The sequence below is a fragment of the Nycticebus coucang genome, chromosome 23 (assembly GCF_027406575.1).
Source record: "Nycticebus coucang isolate mNycCou1 chromosome 23, mNycCou1.pri, whole genome shotgun sequence".
NCBI lineage: Eukaryota > Metazoa > Chordata > Mammalia > Primates > Lorisidae > Nycticebus > Nycticebus coucang.
In genome coordinates, this window is record NC_069802.1 from 25552409 (window position 1) to 25575795 (window position 23387).

Sequence of the window (23387 nt, forward strand, 5' to 3'; positions counted from 1 at the left end):
GATGAAGGTAAATTTAACAAAATATGTTTCTTAATATAAAATAAAAAACAGTATGTCCATTTCACATTTACTAAATTAGTGCCAGGAAACAGGGGTATTTATTATTTTTCGAGACAGAGCCTCAAGCTGTCGTCCTCGGTAGAGTGCCGTGGCATCACAACTCAACAATCTCCAACTCCTGGGCTTCAGCAATTCTCTTGCCTCAGCCTCCTGAGTAGCTGGGACTATAGTCACCCGCCACAACACCCAGCTATTTTTTTATTGTAGTTGTCATTGTTGTTTGGCAGGCCCGGGCTGGATTCGAACCCGCCAGCTCTGGTGTATGTGGCTAGTGCCTTAGCCGCTTGAGATACAGCCGCTGAGACAGGGGGTATTTATTTTATTCTTCTAACATACTACTTTAAAATATCATCAGCAATGAACGAGAGTACTAGCTTTGGGTTTTAACATTTTATAAGTTTTTCCTAATTTACCAGGCAAAGCTCATACCACATTATGATCTGAATTTGCATTTGATTACTTATGAGACTTAGTCTTCTCTCTCACAAGTCTTTATGTTTTCCCCGTTTACGTAAAAGGATCTAAATGTCTTTCTTGCTGATTTCTGAGTTTTCCCTAGAACCTTCTCTGTTACCACAATGGCATTTTGAACCGGGACTATTTTATTATAAATAACTCAGATATGAACTATATCATCTTTCTTAGAAACTTAAAACCTAGTGGAAAGACTGAAAACAAATCACACACATCCTTACTTATATGATTTCTTGAACCAAACATGTCAGTGGCTCTTCTTTGCCTGGACCTCTACTCTCAGTTATCCATCACCATCTATAAATGAATGATCATCCACAATGCATGTTTCATACAACAGACAGCAGGGCATGTGGGCACAAGCCCGGATACTCGGAGGTGATGCAGGATGAGCCAGGAGTTCAGATAGTGAATTTTTTTTTAAGACAGAGTCTCAAGCTATTGCCCTCAGTAGAGTGCCATGACATCATAGCTCCCAGCAACCTCCAACTCGGGCTCAAGCAATCCTCTTGTCTCAGTTTTTCTATTTTTAGTAGACACAGGAGTCTTACTTTTGCTCAGGCTGGTCTCGAACTCAAGAGCTCAAGCAATCCACCTGCCTTGGCCTCCCCCAGAGTGCTAGGATTACAGGTGTGTAAACACTTATTTTTTAAAAAAACTGTTTTTAGATATAATGGACAGCACATGTTTATCCTCTTTCTATTAAAAAGACAGGATCTATACTTGTATGGTCCTGTTTCACACAACAAGTCTCTCATTTATTAGCTATATAATCTTAGTAAGTTATTTAACCTTTCTAAGCCTCGGTTTCTACATCTACAAAATAGGAAAAATAATAGTCTGGCTAGGCACAGTGGCTCATGCCTATAATCCTAGCACTCTGGGAGGCCAAGGCAGGTAGATTGCCTGAGCTCAGGAGTTTGAGACCAGACTAAGCATGAGTGAGACCCTGTCTACTAAAAATAGAAAAACTAGCCAGGCATTATGGTGGGTGCCTGGAGTCCCAGCTACTCAGGAGGCTGAGAAAAGAGGATGGCCTGAGCCCAGGAGTTTGAGGCTGCTGTGAGCTGTGATGCCAAAAAAAAAAAGAAAGAAAAGAAAAATAATAGTTTCTACCTCATAGGAGTTGAAAAGAACAAGGTAACGTATAAAGTGCTTAATACAATACACATATACTAAAATGCTAAGTATCATTATTTTAATAAATAAAGCTATAAAGATTTATGTCTTAATGCCCCTACTATTAAGGAATTAAATTTACGTTCACTAAAATATAATCTAAATCTTATTTTTTCTCACTCTATAGAGAGGAAATTTGCACCGAAGGAATAAACAAAAGGTTTAGATAACTGAATAATATTTAAACATCCCAGAAAGCATGAGGCAATGTCAATTTCTGTTAAACAAATACTCTCCTATTTAACTAAATTTCAAATAACTGATGATTAAGAAAAGAATATCAATACTAGGACAGCCAGGGGTCAACTAGCACCTGAAGGTTTTCTTCTCTCTGACATTGCTTTATGAGTAGGAGCAAAGGAAAACATAATCCCTTTTAAATTTAATCCTCATTTTTTTTCAGTGCTTCACAAAGATACAAGAGTCATCTTTCAAAAATAAAAAAGCAGATTTGATTTACAAAAAAGTTCAGCATAGCCCACCTGGCCAAAATATTCTGGGCAGCAGTGTGCAGAGCCAGAGAGAGAAAAAAGCCAAGATTTCAGTTCTAAGTTTCCATCAACACAAACAACGAAGCATAATTATTCATCTTTTAATTTATGAAAAACCACTCAACACTGCCCTCTTAAAATGAAATTGGCCAGAAAGAATTATTCTCTCCATTGAATAAGGCAAACAAAACCAATCAGAAATACACGCACTTGAAAACTGCTCAAAAGGACATTCATTTAATTTGACCATTCATTCTCTTTAAATAAGAGCCAGTTACCAAGTGTGAAACATGCTCTACACACAGGAAATGTAATCAAGAGCTGAATAAAATTAGTTCATGGAATGAACCTAAGAAATTCATTTTTTTGACATAACTTTATTTGGATAATAGTTTGCCAAATAGAGTTTCACATCTTTCCTGCTAAAATTAGAGTATACAGAAATCCATCTTAGCAAATGCTAACTTTATCTTATACCCCCTAAAAAGGATATTTACAGCACATCGACATGGAACATTGGGGTGTGAGGCAGTTCTGCAGCCTTGGGTAGACCTTTGGGAAGGCAATGCAAAACCAAAGTGCCAAGAGTAACTATTTATTGCCACTCAACGCCACACAGCAGTTTTGTTTCCTAACTTAATTGTGCTCTTTTGTGAAAAATCCAAACCAACCACATATTCCATCATATTGTACATACAGGCAACAGCCTGAGCTCATTCTGACTACTAATGTGTTTCAATAAATCAGTTGTCTCTTAACATCGAATGCTGCCTTTAGACCAAATTGAATCAGCCAAGATGACACTATCAAAGAAACCAAGCTACCAACCACGTCTCCAAGAGAACATCATTAGTTGTTTGCCATGCACACACAGAAGTTTATAGAGAAGAAAAGAAAGTGTCAGCCTATTCCGTAAGTCATAAAATAATATTATCCACATCCTCTAGGCCCTACTCTGACCAGGAGATTTTAATTAGAGGTGCAAGAAAGGGAAAACCAAAAGGCATGGTCATACCGGCTAAACAGCGAAGAGGTCACACAAATCTTTCAAATTAAAAGTAAATCCAGCAAGATGAAAAGAGTTCTGGAGGTTAGTTATAAACAGTGTGAATATACTTAACACCACTAAACTATATAATTAGAAATGGTCAGGACGGTAAATATTATATGCCCTTGAACAACCTAGGAGTTCGGGGCACCGACACCCTCCACACAGTAAAAAAATCTAAGTGTAGGCCTCCTGCCAGACCCGGCTGCCCTGACATGTGATCGGCTTGGGAGGGAAGGCGGGGGGCCCATGTTTCTCGGTGCCTTGGGAAGCTGGCCGTCCCGGACTGACCTGTTCAGAGAGAACCAATAAAGGACTTATCCGACCTGACCCGAGCCCTGATAATTTCAGCCTTCGTTTCTGCACTCGCAAAAGATCGCGGTGGGGGCTGGGTGGTGGTCATCCGAACCTCTTAACAAGCGTGACCTTTCTTCCCAGACCCCTTTGCTAATGCAAGTAAGGGTGATGACCTGCTTCCTGCTGGCACTGAGGATTATATCCATATAAGAATTCAACAGAGAAACGGCAGGAAGACCCTTACTACTGTTCAAGGGATCGCTGATGATTACGATAAAAAGAAATTAGTGGGGCGGCGCCTGTGGCTCAGTGGGTAAGGCGCCGGCCCCGTATACCGAGGGTGGCGGGTTCAAACCTGGCCCCCGGCCAAACTGCAACCAAAAAATAGCCGGGCGTTGTGGCGGGCGCCTGTAGTCCCAGCTACTCGGGAGGCTGAGGCAGGAGAATCACTTGAGCCCAGGAGTTGGAGGTTGCTGTGAGCTGTGTGAGGCCACGGCACTCTACCGAGGGCCATAAAGTGACACTTTGTCTCTACAAAAAAATAAAAAAGAAATTAGTGAAGGCGTTTAAGAAGAAATTTGCCTGCAATGGTACTGTAATTGAGCATCCAGAATATGGAGAAGTAATTCAGCTACAGGGTGACCAGCGCAAGAACATATGCCAGTTCCTTGTAGAGATTGGACTGGCTAAGGACCATCAGCTGAAGGTTCATGGGTTTTAAGTGCTTGTGGCTCACTGAAGCTTAAGTGAGGATTTCCTTGCAAGGAGTAGAATTTCCCCTCTGTCCCTTGTCACAAGTTTAAAAACCTCACAGCTTGTATAATGTAACCATTTGGGGTCTGCTTTTAACTTGGACTAGTGTAACTCCTTCATGCAATAAACTGAAAAGAGCCATAATAAAAAAAAAAACAATCTAAGTGTAACTTTAGACTCTCCAAAAACTTAACTACTAACAGCCCACTGATGAACTGGAAGCTTTACAGATAACATAAACTGTCGATTAACACATATTTTGTAAGTTACCTGTATTTTATACTGTTTTCTTATAATAAAGTGAGCTCAAGAAAAGAAAACGTTAAGAAAATAAAACAGAAAGAAAATATATGTACTACTCATCAAAATGGATCACTGCGAGGGCCTTCATCTTCACGTTCAGCACACAGAGGATGAGCAGGAGGAGGAGTCGGTCTTGCTGTCTTGGAGGTGGCAGAGACGGAAGAAAATCCACTTGTAAGTGGACCCTCACAGCCCAAACCCACGTTGTTCAAGGGTCAACTGTAGTTTTACGTAGTATTTTTAAAAAGTAAATCAGGGTACTAACAATAAACACTACAAAATGAAATTAAGGACACAATTTCATGTGTAATAACACCAAAAAAATTAAAACACTTATAAATAAATTCAACAACAGTAGCATAAGACTTGTATATGGAAAACTATTAACAAGATTATTGTTTAAAGAAATTAAAGAAAACCTAAATAAATGGAAAGTCATCTCATGTTCATGGACTAGAAGACTTAATACAGCGATATTCCTCAAATGGATCTACAAATTCAGTGCAACCCCTATAAAAATCTCAGCTGGCTTTGAAATTGACAAGCTGATTCTAATATTCATGAGGAAATACAATTAAGTCCAGAATAGCCTAACAATCTCAAAAAAGAAGAAAAAAAACAGGAAAACTCTCACTTCCTGATTTCAAAATTTACTATAAAGCAGTAGTCATCAAGATTGCGTGAAAATAGCACAAAGACAAAGACCAATGGAACGGAATTTAGAGTCAATAAATAAATCCGCACATACATGGTTTGGTTTTCAATAGGGTACCAAGACAATCCAATGGGAAAGAATAATCTTTTTATTTTTAATAAATGGTGCTGGGGCAACTGGGCAACCATCTGCAAATGAAGGTGGACCCCAAACTCATACAATATTAAAAAATTAGGTCAAAATAGATCAAAGACTAAATGTAAAGGCAAAGATTATAAAACTCCTAGAAGAAAAGAGGTACTCACGACCTTGGAGTAGGCAAGAGTTTCCTAGACACAACACCTAAAGCACAAGCCAAATATGGAAAAAAGAGAAAAACTGGGCTTCATCCAAAGTGAAAAGACAACCTATAGAATGGGAGAAAATAGTTACAAATCATATGTCTAATAAGAGCCTAATATCCGGAGTAAACTAAGAACTTCCTCAATTCAAAAATAAAAATACAAATAACCAATTAAAAAATGGGCAAAGGCTAGAATACACATTTCTCCAAAAATATCCACAAATGGCCCATAAACACATAAAAAGATGTTCAATGTCATTAGCGATCAGTGGAATGCAAAGCAAAACCACAATAAAGTATCACTTCAAAAAGACAATCATAAATATTAGCAAGGATTTGGAGAAACTGGAATCCTGATATATTCCTGGTAGGAGCATAATATGGTATAGCCACTTTGGAAAATAGCTGGGCAGTTCCTCAAGAAGTTAAGGTTACTATAGAACTCAGCAATTCTACTCCTAGGTCCAAGTGTTATGGGCTGAACTGCATCCCCCTAAAATCCTTGTTGCAGCCCTAACCACTAGTATCTCAGAATGTGACTATATGGAAACTGGGCCTTTAAAACAGTGATTAAGTTAAAACGAGGGCATTGATGTGGGCCTTTATCCAATCTGGTGCCCTTCCAAAAAGAGGAAATGCAGACGTGGAAAGAGGCAGTAGGGAGACACACACACACACACACACTCACTCTCTCTCTCTCTCTCTCTCTGTCTCTCTCTCTCTCTCTCTCTCTCTCTCTCTCTCTCTCGGAAAACCACTGCAGAGAGAACGAGAGGCAGGCATTGACCAGCCAGGAGAGCGACCTCAGCACAATCCAAACCTGCTGGCAGTTTGATCTTAGACTTCCAGCCTCCAGAGCTGTGAAAGAATAAAACTCTGTTGGTTAAGCCACCCAGTCTGGTATTTTGTCACTGCAGCCCTGGCAAACTAAAAGCCTATGTCCTCATAAAATTTGAACACAAATGTTCACAGCAGCATTATTCATAATAGCTAAAAAGTAGAAGCAATGAATGAGGAACAGATAAAACTTGGTCTATCTATGTAGCTAAATACTGATGCACGCTGATGTGTGCAGGAACCTTGAAGACTTAACGCTAAGTGAAAGGAGTCAGACACCAAAGGCCACAGACCATATGATTCCACTTACATAAAACATTCAGAATAGGCGACTTCATGAACAGGGAAAGAAAGCAGCTTGCAGTTGCCAAAGGCTGGAGGTAAAGAAAATGGGGAGCGGCTGCCTCACTGGGAGACTGTTTCTTTTGAAGGCAATGAAGATAGTCTGGCATTAAATAGTGATGATGGGAGCACAACCTTGCTGTTTTATGTATGTGAAATATATTTCAAGGTTTTGTTTTTTTTTTAGAAAAAAAATGCCTGAAATATAGCAAGTGAGGAAAAAAGACTCCTATGTCTACTTCTTTAAATGTTTATATCATAAAAAAAGTTTAGAAAGCCAAATCCATTGTATTTTGAATGGCAGAATTAAAGATCATCTTTCCTTTTAAAAAAATAAAATACAAATAAACCAGGGATCCTTGCAATTTGAACAAGTTCTCTGAGATGACATACTCTGAGTCTTTCCCTGGTTTCTTTCTGTATAAGTCAATCTATCACAACCAGCTTTAAAAAGCTTACCTTTAATGAAATCAAAATCTTCATATAACTTTTAATATAAAGTCAAAGAACTACACTATTGGAAAGATAAAACTACCAATTTCACTGAAGTGAAAGTACCAGATGGAGGAATGTGAATGCTGACAACTGCAAACGCTGTCTTGAATAATTCAGTTACGGACACCTGATTTTCTGTCCCTCCACTCCTGATAGCCCCACTCTTTAAGTCAAATGCTGACTTTCTGTGGAGAACCCACCCCATGTGGTTGGTCAGGGGCTGGCCAGAGCACCCTACCTGCCAGGCTGCAGTGATGGTTCTGAACTAGGCATGCAACTCCATAGATTTCTGTTGCTGGAGCTCACAGGACAGTCTACAGCTTTCCACTGGGCAGTGAAGCTGAGACTACATGTAAGTTTAAGTCTACCAAAGTCCCTGGCAATCGAAAGGAAACTGTCCACAGAACAAAGCCAACATACACAGAGAGGCAGAATGAGAGATAAGAAAGACAGAGCCCTGACGACACGGTGTGAGCCCCATGGAAAGACAGAGCCCTGACGACACGGTGTGAGCCCCATGGAAAGACAGAGCCCTGACGACACGGTGTGAGCCCCATGGAAAGACAGAGCCCTGACGACACGGTGTGAGCCCCATGATCCCAACTGGACTAAAGCCTGGCGTAGCCCAGACTCCAGCAACATGGACCAATAAACCCTTTTACACGAACAGATTTCCCAGACTCCAGTGAAAGATTCCTGTCTAATTTGAATGCCTTATTATAAATATATAAATAATCCAGAAGACAGTTAATTGATTCATTTGAAAACCTTAGTTTCAAGGAAGGCAGGGCAAAGAGAGAGAAATGAAGAGACAGAAGGACAAGAGAGGCAGGGACTACGTATGAAAGGCTCATGTGCAAGTTCAAAAGCAAAGTTCTTTCCTGAAGCATAACTTAATTTTTGGAGCCAGAATGCCTGGATTTGAATTCTGGCTTGGCACTCATAAACTGTGACGTGGGTCCAGTTATTTAAGCTCTTTATGCTTCGGTTTTCCCATCTGGAAAAGGCGGATGATAATAGCATCTATCTTACACAGCTGCCAGGAGGGATGAGTCAAACAGGGCCTGACACATGACAGGCACTCCACGGACACCAGCTGTTAAAACTGACATGATAGGAACTGAAAGTTAAACATCTACCTTTAAAATAATGCATTCATGGGCGGCGCCTGTGGCTCAGTCGGTAAGGCGCCGGCCCCATATACCAAGGGTGGCGGGTTCAGACCCGGCCCCGGCCAAACTGCAACCAAAAAATAGCCGGGCGTTGTGGTGGGTGCCTGTAGTCCCAGCTACTCGGGAGGCTGAGGCAAGAGAATCGCTTAAGCCCAGGAGTTGGAGGTTGCTGTGAGCTGTGTGAGGCCACAGCACTCTACTGAGGGCCATAAAGTGAGACTGTCTCTAAAAAAAAAAAAAATAATGCATTCATAATAATCTAACAATAATACTTTTAGGAAAGGAACAGAGAATTTAATAAAAAAATTTCATCCTCAATGATGAGGATGAAATGAACAGTTGAACAGTTTGATGAGAATATTTCAGATTGTTTGTGCATTCATAATAATCTAACAATAATACTTTTAGGAAAGGAACAGAGAATTTAAGAAAAAAATTTCATCCTCAATGAATGAGGATGAAATGAACAGTTTGATGAGAATATTTCAGATTGTTTGTGAAACCAGCACACGGTATCCCTTGATTGCACTAATGTACACAGCTATGATTTGACAATAATTAAAAAAATTAAAAAAAAAGAAAGAAAAGAATTTCATTTATTGTGCAGAGCCATACAATGAAACACAGCCACAGGGGAATGAAGTCCTGTTACCTGCTAAAACCTGGCTGAACCCTGAAAACAAGACGCTGAAACGAGCCAGACACACGGTCACAGTATGATCCACTCACACCAAGTGTCCAGAGCAGACACATCCATGAAGACAGAAAGTGTTTGCCAGGGAAAATGAACATGATGTTCCCTCTCAATGTGATGGAAATGTTCTAGAAGTGTATAGGGGTGATGGTTGCAAAAAATAGTGAATATGCACAAAAAAGACTGAAATACACACTTGGGGCAAATATTATGTGAATTCGATCTCAATTTAAAAGTAAACTGAGTGCATCTTTAAGAAGTCTGTATTATCGGGCGGTGCCTGTGGCTCAGTGGGTAAGGCGCCGGCCCCATATACCGAGGGTGGCGGGTTCAAACCCGGCCCCGGCCAAACTGCAACCAAAAAATAGCCGGGCGTTGTGGCGGGCGCCTGTAGTCCCAGCTACTCGGGAGGCTGAGGCAAGAGAATCGCTTAAGCCCAGGAGTTGGAGGTTGCTGTGAGCTGTGTGAGGCCACGGCACTCTACCGAGGGCCATAAAGTGAGACTCTGTCTCTACAAAAAAAAAAAAAAAAAGAAGTCTGTATTATCATTTCGCTAAGGATCACTCACGCCAAACAGATGTTCAAACTGCGCTAGTTCTGTTAACAAGGGTTGAGAGGTTAACAGCCTAGTCCTGTTAATAAAGAAGGATAAAGTATTGGTTATTTCTGAGTAATGATCACTTCTCGGTCTTTTGGCTAAGATCAAGTGTATTTCTGAGTAATGCAGTTGACTATATTAGACAACCTAAAGTTGACTTGAAAATCTAAAGAAAAATAAACTATATAAAAGCTATACTTGTTAATGTGACATTTTACACTTTAAAAGTCAGTATGCCTTGTTTTTAGGGAGAGAAAGCATATTTAATTTCATAGACTCTCTCTAAGAAATATTGGAATATTGGCCAGATAGACTCTGTCAGAGCCAAATAAAAAGAAACTCAAATCCTGATTCCCATAACACTCAAGAACATGGAAAAGATACTAAGAACAGAGACAGTGTCTTGTAAACTTCACCTTGAACCCCTGGAATTCAGTCACAGAAACTCGAAAGAACACACTCAAATCTCCAGAATTATGGAGAGACAGTGAATGGCCATGACATCTATTTTATAAATCCTAAACTACCACCAGAAGAGAGACTCAAGGTATGTTTGTCACTCTGTCTCATCCTGTCTGTCCCAACACACCAGACGTCCTTTAATTCTGACCCTCTCCCACATGGCCTCTCTGCTGGCTGATGCTCTCCCTTGGGATCTGTCTCTTCCCTGGTTAACAATCCCTTCACTTCAGGCTACTTTCAGTGAAAGACAACATGCGCTTCATTGGATAAAATATATTAAAAGAAATGTCTTATCACACTTTAAAGATCTGATAAGGAAACAAAATTCTAGCAATCTCAGTAAGTACGAGGCAGTTCAGAATTATCTTTGAACAGTATACATATGAAGAAACTTTACTCAATAGGAATCCATCTCTTAGTTATAAACCAAGGACAATTAGACTCATTCATGGAGGAAATCTGGGAAGGAGAAACTGATGCTTCCCTGTTTGAAATACAGATGACTACATGCTGAGTTTCTCAGACTAAAAAGGTGCCTCAGAACCAATTACTGCTTCTAATTGTTAATTACAGAGTTGCCACAGATTATAAACAATTAAGAAGAGAAAAGCATTAAAAAGAAACAGGAGACAATAAAGGGGAATAAACATTGTATTTTGTAAACGTACCGAAAATCAATATCCAGTAAAAGGCTTTTAATGTTGGAGTTCTTGTCACCTGACGGCATCAACCTGATCAGCTCATGCAACCTACAGGAAGTAGTGAAAGCAAATTTAATAAGAATTTACAAATGCCATAGACAGTAAGCAAAACAACGACAAAACCCCTCGATGTTCTTCTGGCATTTCTGATTATTTCAATGAAACAAAGAGGAGGATTTGGCAGGTATAACTAAGGTTTCAGGTTTGCCAGTATTTATTAAAGAGCACAGACAGAGAAGACTAAAATGATAAATAATTTAGGAGTCAAATCAGAAAGAATCTCCTACCATACATCAGAAAGAAATCTACAATGATTCCTCTTCATGGAATACAGGTTGCAAATTCCTCAAAAGAGGGACCATGCTTTTACACTTCCTTTGATTACTCAAAGCTCACACTGTACTCTATACACAGAAAAATGACTTCTTTATAAGCCTTATAATTTCTAACGTGGTGAGAAGAAGATTTTTTTTAAATCATTTAACATACCTTGGTGTTCCAACACATAACACTCTTCTGAATCCAAGGGCAGAAAGCAGGTCTACCAAGAACTGACAGCTCCTATCAGCAAACAGATACTGGGCATTTGCCTTCTTGTTCTCCAGGGGATAAAGGAGTTGACTGGGCCTTCGTAATTGGGTGACAGAAATATCACACAGCACCTGATGCTCACGGTGCCTCCCCCATTCATCTGGTAACAGCAACTGCTGACAACTTTGGCAAAACTTCCTCTTAGACATGGGCAACTCGATAAACTTCAAGTACCTTCAAGACACAATAAAACCAAAAGCAATGTTATTTTAAATTTGTTTTTTTAAAGATAATGTATTTTTGCTATTTTCAGTATCTCAAAAGTATTCCTGTTTCCTAAAGAGTACTGCGTAAAGCAGGTTAAAAAAAAACAAAAAACAAAAAACAAAAAACGGGGGATGTCAGCTAGGATTTACGTCTGGCTGCATACCTACGAAGTTGGAAAGATTCAGCAATTTCATAAGAATTGAGATGCTCCAATTTAGTCACTGAATGAAGATCAATATCCATTTAAAATGTGAATATAATATATTACTCAAACAACTTAGTAGTAATGACAACTATCAAGTTTAAATTTACTGACAAATCCATGTGTTCCAACTTGGAAGTGTTAAATAGTCTGGCTCAGCTGATAGTCATTTTAAAATGAGAAATTAAGATCATTCTTCAAGTCCTTATGGCACACTTAACAAGAAAAATTACCTCCTAAAAGGAGAGATGTTCCTACAAAGATCGTCCGTTCTTAGCATTTCTGACAGAGGCAGTTATAAGCTTACCCCACAAACAGCAAGACAACATTCAAAGCTTTAAAGACAGACTGTATTTGACATCTCGCTTGATCTCTTTCAGGTCACCCTTATATCTGATTTAAAGTCACCATTTTTTTCTTTTTTCTTTTTTTTTATTAGAGATTACTGACGGGGGGGAAAGAATCATGGTCAGCATATCTTAAAAACTGCTGATTTTTTATATGTGATACCAATTATAAAATCAGAGGAAGGAAACAGAAGAAAAAGAAGTATGATTATTGAGGTCCAAGAGAATCAGAAATGTCTAAAACTAAGCATGTTAAATAGTGCACTAAAGGATTCTCGATAGTTTGGAAGAGTCGCACGGTTTCCATGAAACTGAATTTGGGAACTGCAATGTAAAAACTGTGAACATAACATGGAAACAAAGCCAGCATTAAAACTTTTTGTCTCTACGCACAGTTTCATGTCAAAGCAGCCAAGGCAGTGACAAACAGATACTCTGAACGGCTGCGGCAAGAAATAAGCTATGATGCCAGTAATTCTACGATAGCTGTTCTTTTGACAGCTTTATCTACAACTATAAAGAAAAAGGAGACCGATGAATATTAGAAGAAACTTCTTAGTAATTCAAAGCAGGAATGTCAGCTCAGGAAAGGGCCTCTGCACAGCAGAATGCAAGTGAAAAGAACCAGCAGCAAAGCCTGAATGCCCTGCTACTACGTCCCATCACAGAAGGCTCAGTGTTGAAGATGTCCACACCCACATCCAGCCATCACAGAGTAACAGCGATGCACCTGCTGGCCCTCAAAACAATGTTTTTTTTTTTTTTAGAGACAGTCTTAGCTTGTCGCCCTTGGTAGAGTGCCGTGGCGTCACACAGCTCACAGCAACCTCCAGCTCTTGGGCTTAGATGATTTTCTTGCCTCAACCTCCCATCAAAACAATTTTTAAACAAAGTATACATAATGATGGTATTTAGATTTTAGACAACCAGCAGCCCAAAACAGTGAATTTGGAGGGAAGGGAATGGATGAGGTGAGTCGTGCAACTGGCCAGCTGATTGCCCCTGGAGAGCTGGCAGCACTATAAGGGAGAGTCAAACAGAGCTCAAGGAGTTGCTGAGACAGAGTGGAGAATCCGGGGAGATTATAGCAGCTAGAATTAACGGGAAGAGTCTTGGAGAATATATGTGGGGTACAAGGAGAGCAGAAAGCTCGAGAGAGAGAGAGAGAGACAGAGAGAGAGAGAGAGAGAGAGAGCGCTCTCCAAAATTTGCTAGGTCTTCAGCTGAATACTGATCAGCACCCAAGTGAAGACACTACCCAAGGCAAGGGAAGGAACCCCTGACAAGAAGCAGTGGAATGATTGTTGGAATACAGACCCAGGGCCCAGGATGGTCTGTCTACCAGCAAACCAGAGTGGAAGAGCCTCACTACACACAGCAGGAGGACGAATCCTCAGAAGAGCATTGTCTCCATAGTGAAGAAAAACGAAGGTGCTCTTTCCTGCCTGAAAAACTTAGACAAGCCCCCAGGGGTCAACAAATTATTTCTGTACAGGATCGGATAAATGTTTTGAGCTTGACCGGCCATCAAGTCTCAACTTTGTTACAACTATTCTGTTGTTAAAGCCCCAAAGCAGCCACAAACCAAATGTTAATGAATAAGCATGGCCAGAGTTGGGCATACGGGCTGCAGTTTGCCAAATCCCGCTCTGTTCCTATGGAGAATAACTTAGCTGTGTCCCAGAGCAAAGCTCAAAATTGTGTAAAGTTATTAAAAATAGCCGGTATGCAATAAGGTAAAATTCACATTGAGTTGTGTTCTACTCAAACATTCCCGGGTATACTAAGAAACAGGAAAGCATGAGCCCATGATTAGGAAAAAGTAAACCAATCCAAACCAACCCAGAAACGAAAGATGGTAGAATTAGAAGACAGAGACATTCAAGTAACTCATTATAACTATATTCCATGTGTTCAAAAAGGTAGAGAAAAACATGAGCTTATTAACAAAGACATGGAAAAATATTAAAAAACATGCAAATCAACCTACAAAGATTTTTTTTAATTGTATGACATTTATTGTAGGTAAATTATTATACCTCAGTAAAGCTAAAAATAAGGGGGGAAAAGTTAATTTCTCTTAACAATCCACATATTACTAGGGTGACATCTATTCCTGGTTGCCCAGGACAATTCTGGTCTACACTTGCCATCCTTAAGTTCCATCTGGTAGTGCCCATTTCACTCTCAAATCCAGAAAAAAAAATTTGGGTTAAAATTATATGGTCACCATACTTATACCCCCACAATATCATAAAACTTAAATCAAATGCAAAAAATGCTATGTCACAAAGAATAATGTAACTTTCTAGACCATAGACCATATTTAATCCTTTTTTGGTCTTCATCCAATAACTATCCAAACGTTTAAAATACATGTTTCCATAGTGATGCTAAAGACAAAAGAACAAGGACTCGATCAATCAACCTCGGAAGTTGCTGGAATACCAAACCACTACGCTAAAAACTGCTTTAAAAGTGCAGGAGGGGAAGAATGAAACATTTATCTCAACTTTCCCACATGAACTGTAATGAAGTAAGTCAACAACTGATGAAACCAAGTTCCTTTTTATAGAAGAATACAGGTAAGGAATGCAGGAACAGTGACCAGATTCCATAACCCTTCACAACCTCTAGGCAATGATCATCAAGTGTTGCTAAAATCATTAGACAAAAGGCTGACAGGGAACTTCCTGACGGCTGGCTAACAGCTGAACACGTGCATGACCGATCTCAATATTACAAAGACAGCAAGCAGACGCTATCTGCCTTTTGGTGCCGCAAGAGGAAGGACACCGCACAGACAGGTAGGTAAATTCTCTAAGCATTAGCCAGCCTGCCTCTGGGAGAAGGCAGAACTAGAAAACAGGTGTTGGCAGGTCTTTGTAAAACCGCAGACCTATCTGATTCTACGACCACATGTAGATTATTTTCTGTTGAGATGGAACTCCCGTACCATACATACAGTTCACCCTTTTAAAGTATACAATTCAGTGCTTTTTTTAGTATATTCACAAAATTGCACAACCATCCCCACAATCTAATTTCAGGACGTTGTCATCAACTCAGAAAGAAACCTGGAGCCTGTCAGCAGGTACTCCCAGCCCCCTACTCCCCACTCCAGCCTCCAGAAAACCACCACCCGGCCTTCTGTCTCTATTAATTTATCTCCTCTGGACATTGGAATCACACAATAGCCACAGATAAATTTTGTTAAAAGTTTTTTTTATTCATGGGTGGCACCTGTGGCTCAGTGGGTAGGGCGCCGGCCCCATATACCAAGGTGGCGGGTTCAGACCAAACCGCAACCAAAAAATAGCCGGGCGTTGTGGCGGGCGCCTGTAGTCCCAGCTACTCGGGAGGCTGAGGCAAGAGAATTGCCTAAGCCCTGGAGTTGGAGGTTGCTATGAGCTGTGATGCCACAGCACTCTACCAAGGGCGATAAAGTGAGACTCCGTCTCTACAAAAAACACAAAAAATTTATTCATAAAAGCTTTTGTTTAAAAAATAAAAACTGCCAGAGAATGTGTATCAGCCCCCCAAAAGGTAAATATTCCTTCCTAAAAAAAATGATGACAAGTAGATGAAGTAGTATGAGGCTTTGGTACTCAACAATAGTCAAAAAGACTACCTGTCACACACTTAGTGAAGCCAGGACAAGGCAGGAGAAGTAGCAAGGTCAGTAGGAAGAGAGCAAAGAAGTTCAAAGCAATGACGGGCTGGTGTGATGATTCACTCAACAGAAGGAACTAAGTTCAACCTTTTTTTTTTTTTTTTTTTTGAGATATTGTCTCACTGTGTCACCCTCCATAGAGTGCTATGGAGTCATAGCTCAAAGCAACCTCAAGCTCTTGGATTCAAGTATTTCTCTTGTTTTAGCCTCCCACGTAGCTGGGACTACATGCACCCGCCACATGTCTGGCTGTATATTTAGAGATGGGGTCTCACTCTTGCTCAGGCTGGTCTCGAACTCCTGAGATCAAGTGACCCACCCACCTCAGCCTCCCAGAGTATTAGGATTACAGGCATGAGCCATCATGCCCGGCCCAAGTTTAATCATTTTTTAAAAAAGGAAAAGGAAAACGCTGCTAAATGAACCTCCACTTACAAGATACATCTTTGTGGCTTGTTGACTTACGTATCTTTGTGAATTGTCAATTATCTCTTCCCTTTAACTGTTTCCAAATTGCCCTTCAGAAAGCTTCACTGGTAATTTATTGACCTTTGCCTGACGAGAGATAAACTGAGATCTGGGTCTATCTCCTTCTATCCAAAAATCACAACATAACCATCAACTATACTGCCTTAAATTTAACATTCAGACGTAAGGCTCTTTAAAGGTTTGGTAGAAAGAACATGAGACTATGAAGCCCTAGATATCACTCAGGGCTCCCCGCTCACTCGTGTTTGTCACACACACCCCTGGGAGGGGGGAGGAATTCATCCTGCCACATGGCTCAGCATGACTTGAAACGGCAGGCTAACATTTGGAAATGTCATTTTTATCACTCTCCATCTGAGGTTCCATTTGCCTTTTCTGGAGTTCATAAATTATGTTTATGGCATTTCTCTAATAGTAGACCTTGAAAAATCTACGTTTAAATGAGTTTGCAAAAAACCCCCAAAATAGCCATATGAAATAGCAACACAACAAAACTCTCTGGATACACATAAATTAATGCTGATTTTAGTATTCAAATATATCTTCCCTAAGACTTCACGGGTCACAATAAGGGTGCAAACATACTCCATAATAAATATAACAACACATTATATTTAGCTGTGTAAGAGTGTAAGAGGCAGCTAAAATGTGTAAGGAACAGCAAATCTCAGGCACAAAAGGTCAATCTGTCAACTGAACACACATGACACAAAAAGCACGGTTCAAATAATGGGATTAGACAAATGAATATCAAATCCTATTTTGTAAACCTAGAAATCGGTGCCACACTAACAGTGCCATAATAAAAATCAGGAAACAAAGGTCAGTTTATCTTGTTAGCTACTATTATTCCTTTCTAATGATTTCAAAAATAAGCTCATCAATGAAAACCTCTTGCTACTCCACAATAACAGATGAAAAGCTTGCTCTGTAAAATAGGTATTAAGTTTAAATGCAATTTAATACTTTCTAATACAAGCTATTTAATAAGCTAACGTATAAATGAGTTGTTTAAATTATCCACGTTAGAAAACAGTTACAATCTCAAGTAATAGCACACATCCTTAGGTCCACTTACACATAAGAATAAATGCTGGTCTCAAGCTGAAGACACACCAAAAGAATAGGTCATTTATTAAGCCTTTTATTTTAAAAAGCCAAAATTGCCATGCGGTGGCGCACTCTGGGAGGCCGAGGCAGGTGGATTGCTTGAGCTGATGAGTTCGAGACCAGCCTGATCAAAAGCAAGACCTACTAAAAATAGGAAAAAAAAAAAAAAAATGCCGGAGATGGCGGGTTCAAACCTAGCCCCAGGCAAAAACCACAAAAAAAAAAATGAGGCAAGAGGATCACTTGAGCCCAAGAGTTTGAGGTTGCTGTGAGCTAAGAAGCCCCAGCATGAGAATGCTTCTTTTATCAAAGAACTTTAAAAAAATCTACTACCAAAAAGCCCACGGAAGCTATTTTTAGGCTATCCCAGTACTCCTTTCCACAAAACCTAGATGAGGGCTCACCATCCTCTGAACACAGCAGCCCAGGTAAAACAAAGGCGCTGCCATAAAAGTGAAAACCTAGTCATCATCAGGAATCCAGAACAGGAACTTTATTTTTCTTTTTTTTCTTTTTATTTTTGGGGATTCATTGAGGGTACAATAAGCCAGATTACGCTGATTGCATTTGTTAGGTAAAGTCCCTCTTGTGATCATGTCTTGCCCCCAGAAGGTGTGGCACCCACCAAGGCCCCACCCCCCTCCCTCCTTCCCTCTCTCTGCTTTTCTTTTTTTCTTTTTTTTTTTTTTGGTTGCAGTTCAGCCGGGGCCGGGTTTGAACCCGCCACCCTCGGTATATGGGGCCGGCGCCCTACCGACTGAGCCACAGGCGCCGCCCCTCTCTCTGCTTTTCAGAACAGGAACTTTTTAAGGAGCTTCTCCCAGCTCATACCACATAATGCATATGACAGAGGAGAGAAATAAATTCTGTTCAAAAGTTTGCCAAAGAACATTCAGTTCTAATCCACCCAATAAAACATTTCAACAATGCAAATTTTAAAAGATGTTCACAGCTCTTAAAAGATTATTTTTGGTTTAATATTTCAAAACAAAACATCACAGTAAATCTTTATGACATTAGATTTGACAATGGATTCTTAGCTAAGACACCAAAAGTACAGGCAACAACAAAAAAATCGATACACTGGACTTCATTAAAACTAAAAACTCTTGGTTCAGCGCGCCATAGCACAGTGGTTACAGCACTAGTCACATATACACCAAGGCTGACAGATTCAAAACCAGCCCAAAAACAACAATGACAACTGCAACAAAATAATAGCCGGGTGTTGTAGCAGACGCCTGTAGTCCCAGCTACTTGGGAGGCTGAGGCAAGAGAATTGCTTAAGCCCAAGAGTTGGAGGTTGATGTGAGCTGTGACATCATGGCACTCTACCGAGGGCAACATAGTGAGGACTCTGCCTCAAAAAAAAAAAAAATTAAAAATTCTTATACATCAAAGGACACCATCAAGGAAGTGAAAAGACTCTGCTCAGAAGTAGGAATTTGGATTTTGAGACTACAGTATGCCATTTTCCTTCCTTGCTGGCAAAGTAATAATTTTTTCTTTCCTTCTCAAAATTAAACTGAAAAGACAACCTGAAGAATAGGAGAAAATATTAACAAACCACATACTTGTTAAGGATATGATATCCAGAACACATCAAGAATTCCTGTGACTCAACAATAAAAAGAAAAACAGTCCAATTAAAAATGAACAAAGTAAGTGTACCGACATTTCTCCAAAGATAATATACAAACCACCAATAACCACAGGAAAAGATGATTAGTGTCATTAGTAATCAGGGAAATAAAAAGCAAAACCACAATGGCATATGCCACTTCACAACTACTAGGATGGCTATGCTAAAAACAAAAAACACTGCTGGTGGGACTGCAAACTAGTACAACCTTTCTGGAAGGAAGTCTGGAGAAACCTCAAAGCACTCAAGCTAGACCTCCCATTTGACACTGCAATCCCATTACTGGGCATCTACCCAGAAGGAAAAAAATCCCTTTATCATAAGGACACTTGCACTAGACTGTTTATCACAGCTCAATTTACAATCGCGAAAATGTGGAAACGGCCTAAATGCCCACCAACCCAGGAATGGATTAACAAGCTGTGGTATATGTATACCATAGAATACTATTAAACCATTAAAAAAAATGGAGACTTGGGCAGCGCCTGTGGCTCAAAGAAGTAGGGCACTGCCCCATATAGTAGGGCACTGGTTCAAACTCAGCCCTGGCCAAAAACTGCAAAAAAAAAAAAAAAAGGAGACTTTACAGCCTTTGTATTAACCTGGATGGAAGTGTAATACATTATTCTTAGTAAAGCATCACAAGAATGGAAAAGCATGATTCCTATGTACTCAATTTTGATATGAGGACAATTAATGACACGGTGGGGGTGGGGAAAGGGGAGAGCAGAGAGAGAAAGAAGGAGGGTGAGGTGGGAGAAAGGAAGAGCAGAGAGAGGGAAGGAGGGAGGCGGGTGGGATCTTGGTGTGTGCCACACCTTTTGGGGGCAAGACACAATTGTAAGAGGGACTTTACCTAACAAATTTAATCAATGTAACCTGGTTTCTTGTACCCTCAATGAATCCCCAAAAATAAAAAAAAAAAGTGTTAATAAAAAAAAAAGATGCAAAAAAAAAAAAGCAAGTGTTAGAGAAGATGTGGAGAAACTGGAATCCTTACACATTGCTAGTGGGAACATAAAATGGTGTAACCACTGTGGAAAATAGTTTGGTAGTTCCTCCAAAAATTAAATGTAGAATTACCACGTGACCCAGCAATTCCATGCCTGGGTGTATACCCACAAGAACTGAAGCCAGGGTCGCAAATAAATGCTTGCAGCATTATTCACAATAGTGAAAAAATAGAAGTAACCCAAATGTCCATCAACAGATGAACTGATAAGCAAAATGTGAATATTATTCATTCATAAAAAAGAATGAAGTTCTGATACATGCTACAACATGGATGAACCTTGAAGACATTATGCTAAGTAAAATAAGCCAGATACAAAGGGATAAATCATTCTATTGGTAGTTAGATGGTAGTTTAAGACATCAGTAATCAGAGTAAGTCCAAAGTAAGTAGGAACCCCAGTCTGTATAATCCCACTATATGATCAAATTCCCAGCAACACTATGGACACTAGAAGGTACCAGGGTTTGGAGAGAAGTGGCATAAGTAGTTATTGCCTAATGGTGATAGTTTCTGTTTGGGATGATGAAAAAGTTTTGGCAATAGACAGTGATGATGTTTGCTACAACACTGTGAATATACTAAAATGGCAATAAACTGTACACTTAAAAATTGTTAAAAACGGAACAGTGTATTTTTTATATATATACATATATAAAACTACAATAAAAATAAATGAAAGTAACTGAAAGTCTCAGGAAAAAAACAATAAAGAAACAGCTAAAATAATAAAGAAAAATGATTTTGCATCAATACCTTTCTACACACTGCCTTCGAGATAGGGGAGGTTGACATCTTCGGTTATGAGCTTCTCGGGCAGCAAGTCTAGCTTCTGACAACTGAAAGAGTAGAAAACCCATTCAATAAACTACAAAACTTGCTATCATCCTAGAAAAACTAGTACATATATCACATTCTGACATCAAGAAGCCAGAAATTGTGGGCTCACTTAGGCAATACATATACTCAAAAAAGAAGCCAGGATTCAATCAATTCAACAAGCCATTCTAGAGAAAATAAAACCCAGAAAAGTGGGAAAATTCTAGAGCATTTGAAACAATATTAAATGTATTAAAACACTGAGAGATTAACTCACACATGGTGATCTTAACGTGTCTGCTGAAGAGGCCAGTTTTATAATAAGCCTTCTGACAAAGTTGACAATTCTCTTGTCAATGCTTTCGGAAACTTTAACTTGAGCTAAGTCCATGAGGATACCAACCCCATAGCTATATCTCTTTAAGCGCCTTCATCGGTCATCCAATAGCTGTATAAAGGATGTTCAATGCAAATGTTCGAAAAAAGTGTTTTTTAAACACTTCTTGGAATGATGATGACCTAGATGCTTCAGTGAGAAATCTACATTTGCAAATACAAACTGAATGTTTGTGTCCCCCAAAATTAAGATGTTGGAGCCTTAACGCCATTGTGATGGTATTTAGAGGAGTGGCCTTTGGAAGGAAAATTAGGCCACAAGGGTAGAAACCTCATGAATAAGATCAGTGTCCTTATAAGTGACAGTGAGGATATAATGAAAAGACAGCCCTCTGAAATTAGGAAGAGATTCTTCACCAGGTATTGGATCACCAGCACCTTGATCTTGGACTTCCCAGCCTTCAGAACTGTGAGAAATAAATTGTTTAAGCTCCCTGTTATGGTACTTTTGTTCCAGGAGCCAGAACTGATCAGCCACCAATATTAACACCTCAAAGTATCTGAAGGGCAAATGAGTCTCTGAGATGGTAGTTGAAGACATCAGTAATCAGAGTAAGTTTGAAGTAGGAACTCCAATCTTTGGAACTCACCCCAAAAATGGTCTCTCCAACCCTCTGAAGAGATTTGTATCATATAATGTACAAACTGCATATTTTTATTGGTCTAAAAAACACTGTCAATAAAATCACCACATATACAAAAAATAAAAGAATATTCAAAAAGTTGATATACCTTTTCATCTTCCCATTGAAAAAAATTACAGTCTTTTCTATCTCTACAGGCTGAGCAGGCATAAAACCTCCGGGTTTCTTCTTTCCCTTGATTCACCTTTACAAACAGAAGAGTGGGTCCTAGTTCCAGAAAAGAAAAAACATGTCAAAGCCATCTATATCAAGCTCCTAGTTTTCACTGTCCTTAAATAAAACTGGTTTTGATTTTATATATAATTTATCATAGTTAAATCCACCAATGTTTAATAAATGTTTCTTTTCTCTCAGTCACAACATTCAGGTGCTGACGACTTAAAATAATAGTTTTCAAAATAAAATGCTACTGTCATGTCAGTATAGATGCTTTCTGCAACATGAATGTTACAAAGCTAAAACCAAAACGGGGGGGGGGGGCAGAAAATGGAATACTTTGCCATCCCTTGTGCGTTATCCTTTCAGTGGAAATTTGAGGTTTTAAAAGTTGGACACACCTTATTTCTGCAAGTTAGAGAAAAACTGAGTCTGGTTTCCATGCAAGAATTCATTCTATTGTTCTCTTTAACTTTTCTTTTATTGAAAAGACAACCTATCAGTAAGTGAAATCCCCCAGCACTTGTCAAAGAGAATCATTCAATACTATGCATCCTGTTTGCCTACTTTCTGCCTCCCCCACCACCCCCCAAAAGATGTAATAGTTCTGAAGCCAAAACCACAAGTCTTCACAGACTTGCTCAGGAGATTTCTAAAGTAAGTTGAAAAACACAACGCCCAGACAGAGCAGCATTTTCTAAGCATCACACATGTCAGGAGAGAAAGGCAGCTACAAACAGGAGAGGTCTAAAAGACCAGGGCACCTCCAAGCTAACTCACGCCCCAGGCGCCCGACAGGCAGGCTGAGCCCAGACGCCAACCCACCGTGAGGGCACAGGGGCGCGGGGACGGCAGGATCAGAGGAAAACACCACCTCCACTCCCGAGCATCCCCGACGACCCGCGCGCTCCTCTGTCTGCATAGCCGGTCTCTGGGGGAAGCCATCTTCCCGCCGCCTTCCCGAAAGCCTCAGTCCGAACCAAGGAGCCTGAAGAAGAGCGCCGCCGAGAGCCATAGAGTTGACAGCGCCCCCGCGCGCCTAGGAGGAACTTGGGGGCTGCCTCGGAGGAGGCCGCGCCCCGAAACCCAGGCCCCGCCGCCCGGGGGCTGCTCTTAAGCGGCCTCTAGTGGAGAGGTTCGCAGGTCACTGGTTGGACCTATGCCATGAGTTCGCCTGTATCCACCTGACCCTCAG

The 23387-nt window shown here is 40.0% G+C and overlaps 1 protein-coding gene across 1 annotated transcript in view; it reads right to left on the bottom strand.

Annotated features, from left to right (window-relative positions):
* ZCCHC4 (zinc finger CCHC-type containing 4) overlaps nt 1-23165 on the bottom strand; it is a 47410-nt gene extending 24245 nt beyond the window's left edge. The window contains exons 1-5 of the mRNA XM_053577924.1: nt 23018-23165; nt 22125-22243; nt 20934-21016; nt 11394-11669; nt 10872-10952 (exon numbers count right to left, since the gene is read on the bottom strand). Coding sequence (XP_053433899.1) covers nt 10872-10952; nt 11394-11669; nt 20934-21016; nt 22125-22243; nt 23018-23114 — 656 coding nt within the window. The 5' untranslated portion in view covers nt 23115-23165. The remainder of the gene's footprint in view (nt 1-10871; nt 10953-11393; nt 11670-20933; nt 21017-22124; nt 22244-23017) is intronic.
* Nucleotides 23166-23387: the final 222 nt, after the last annotated feature.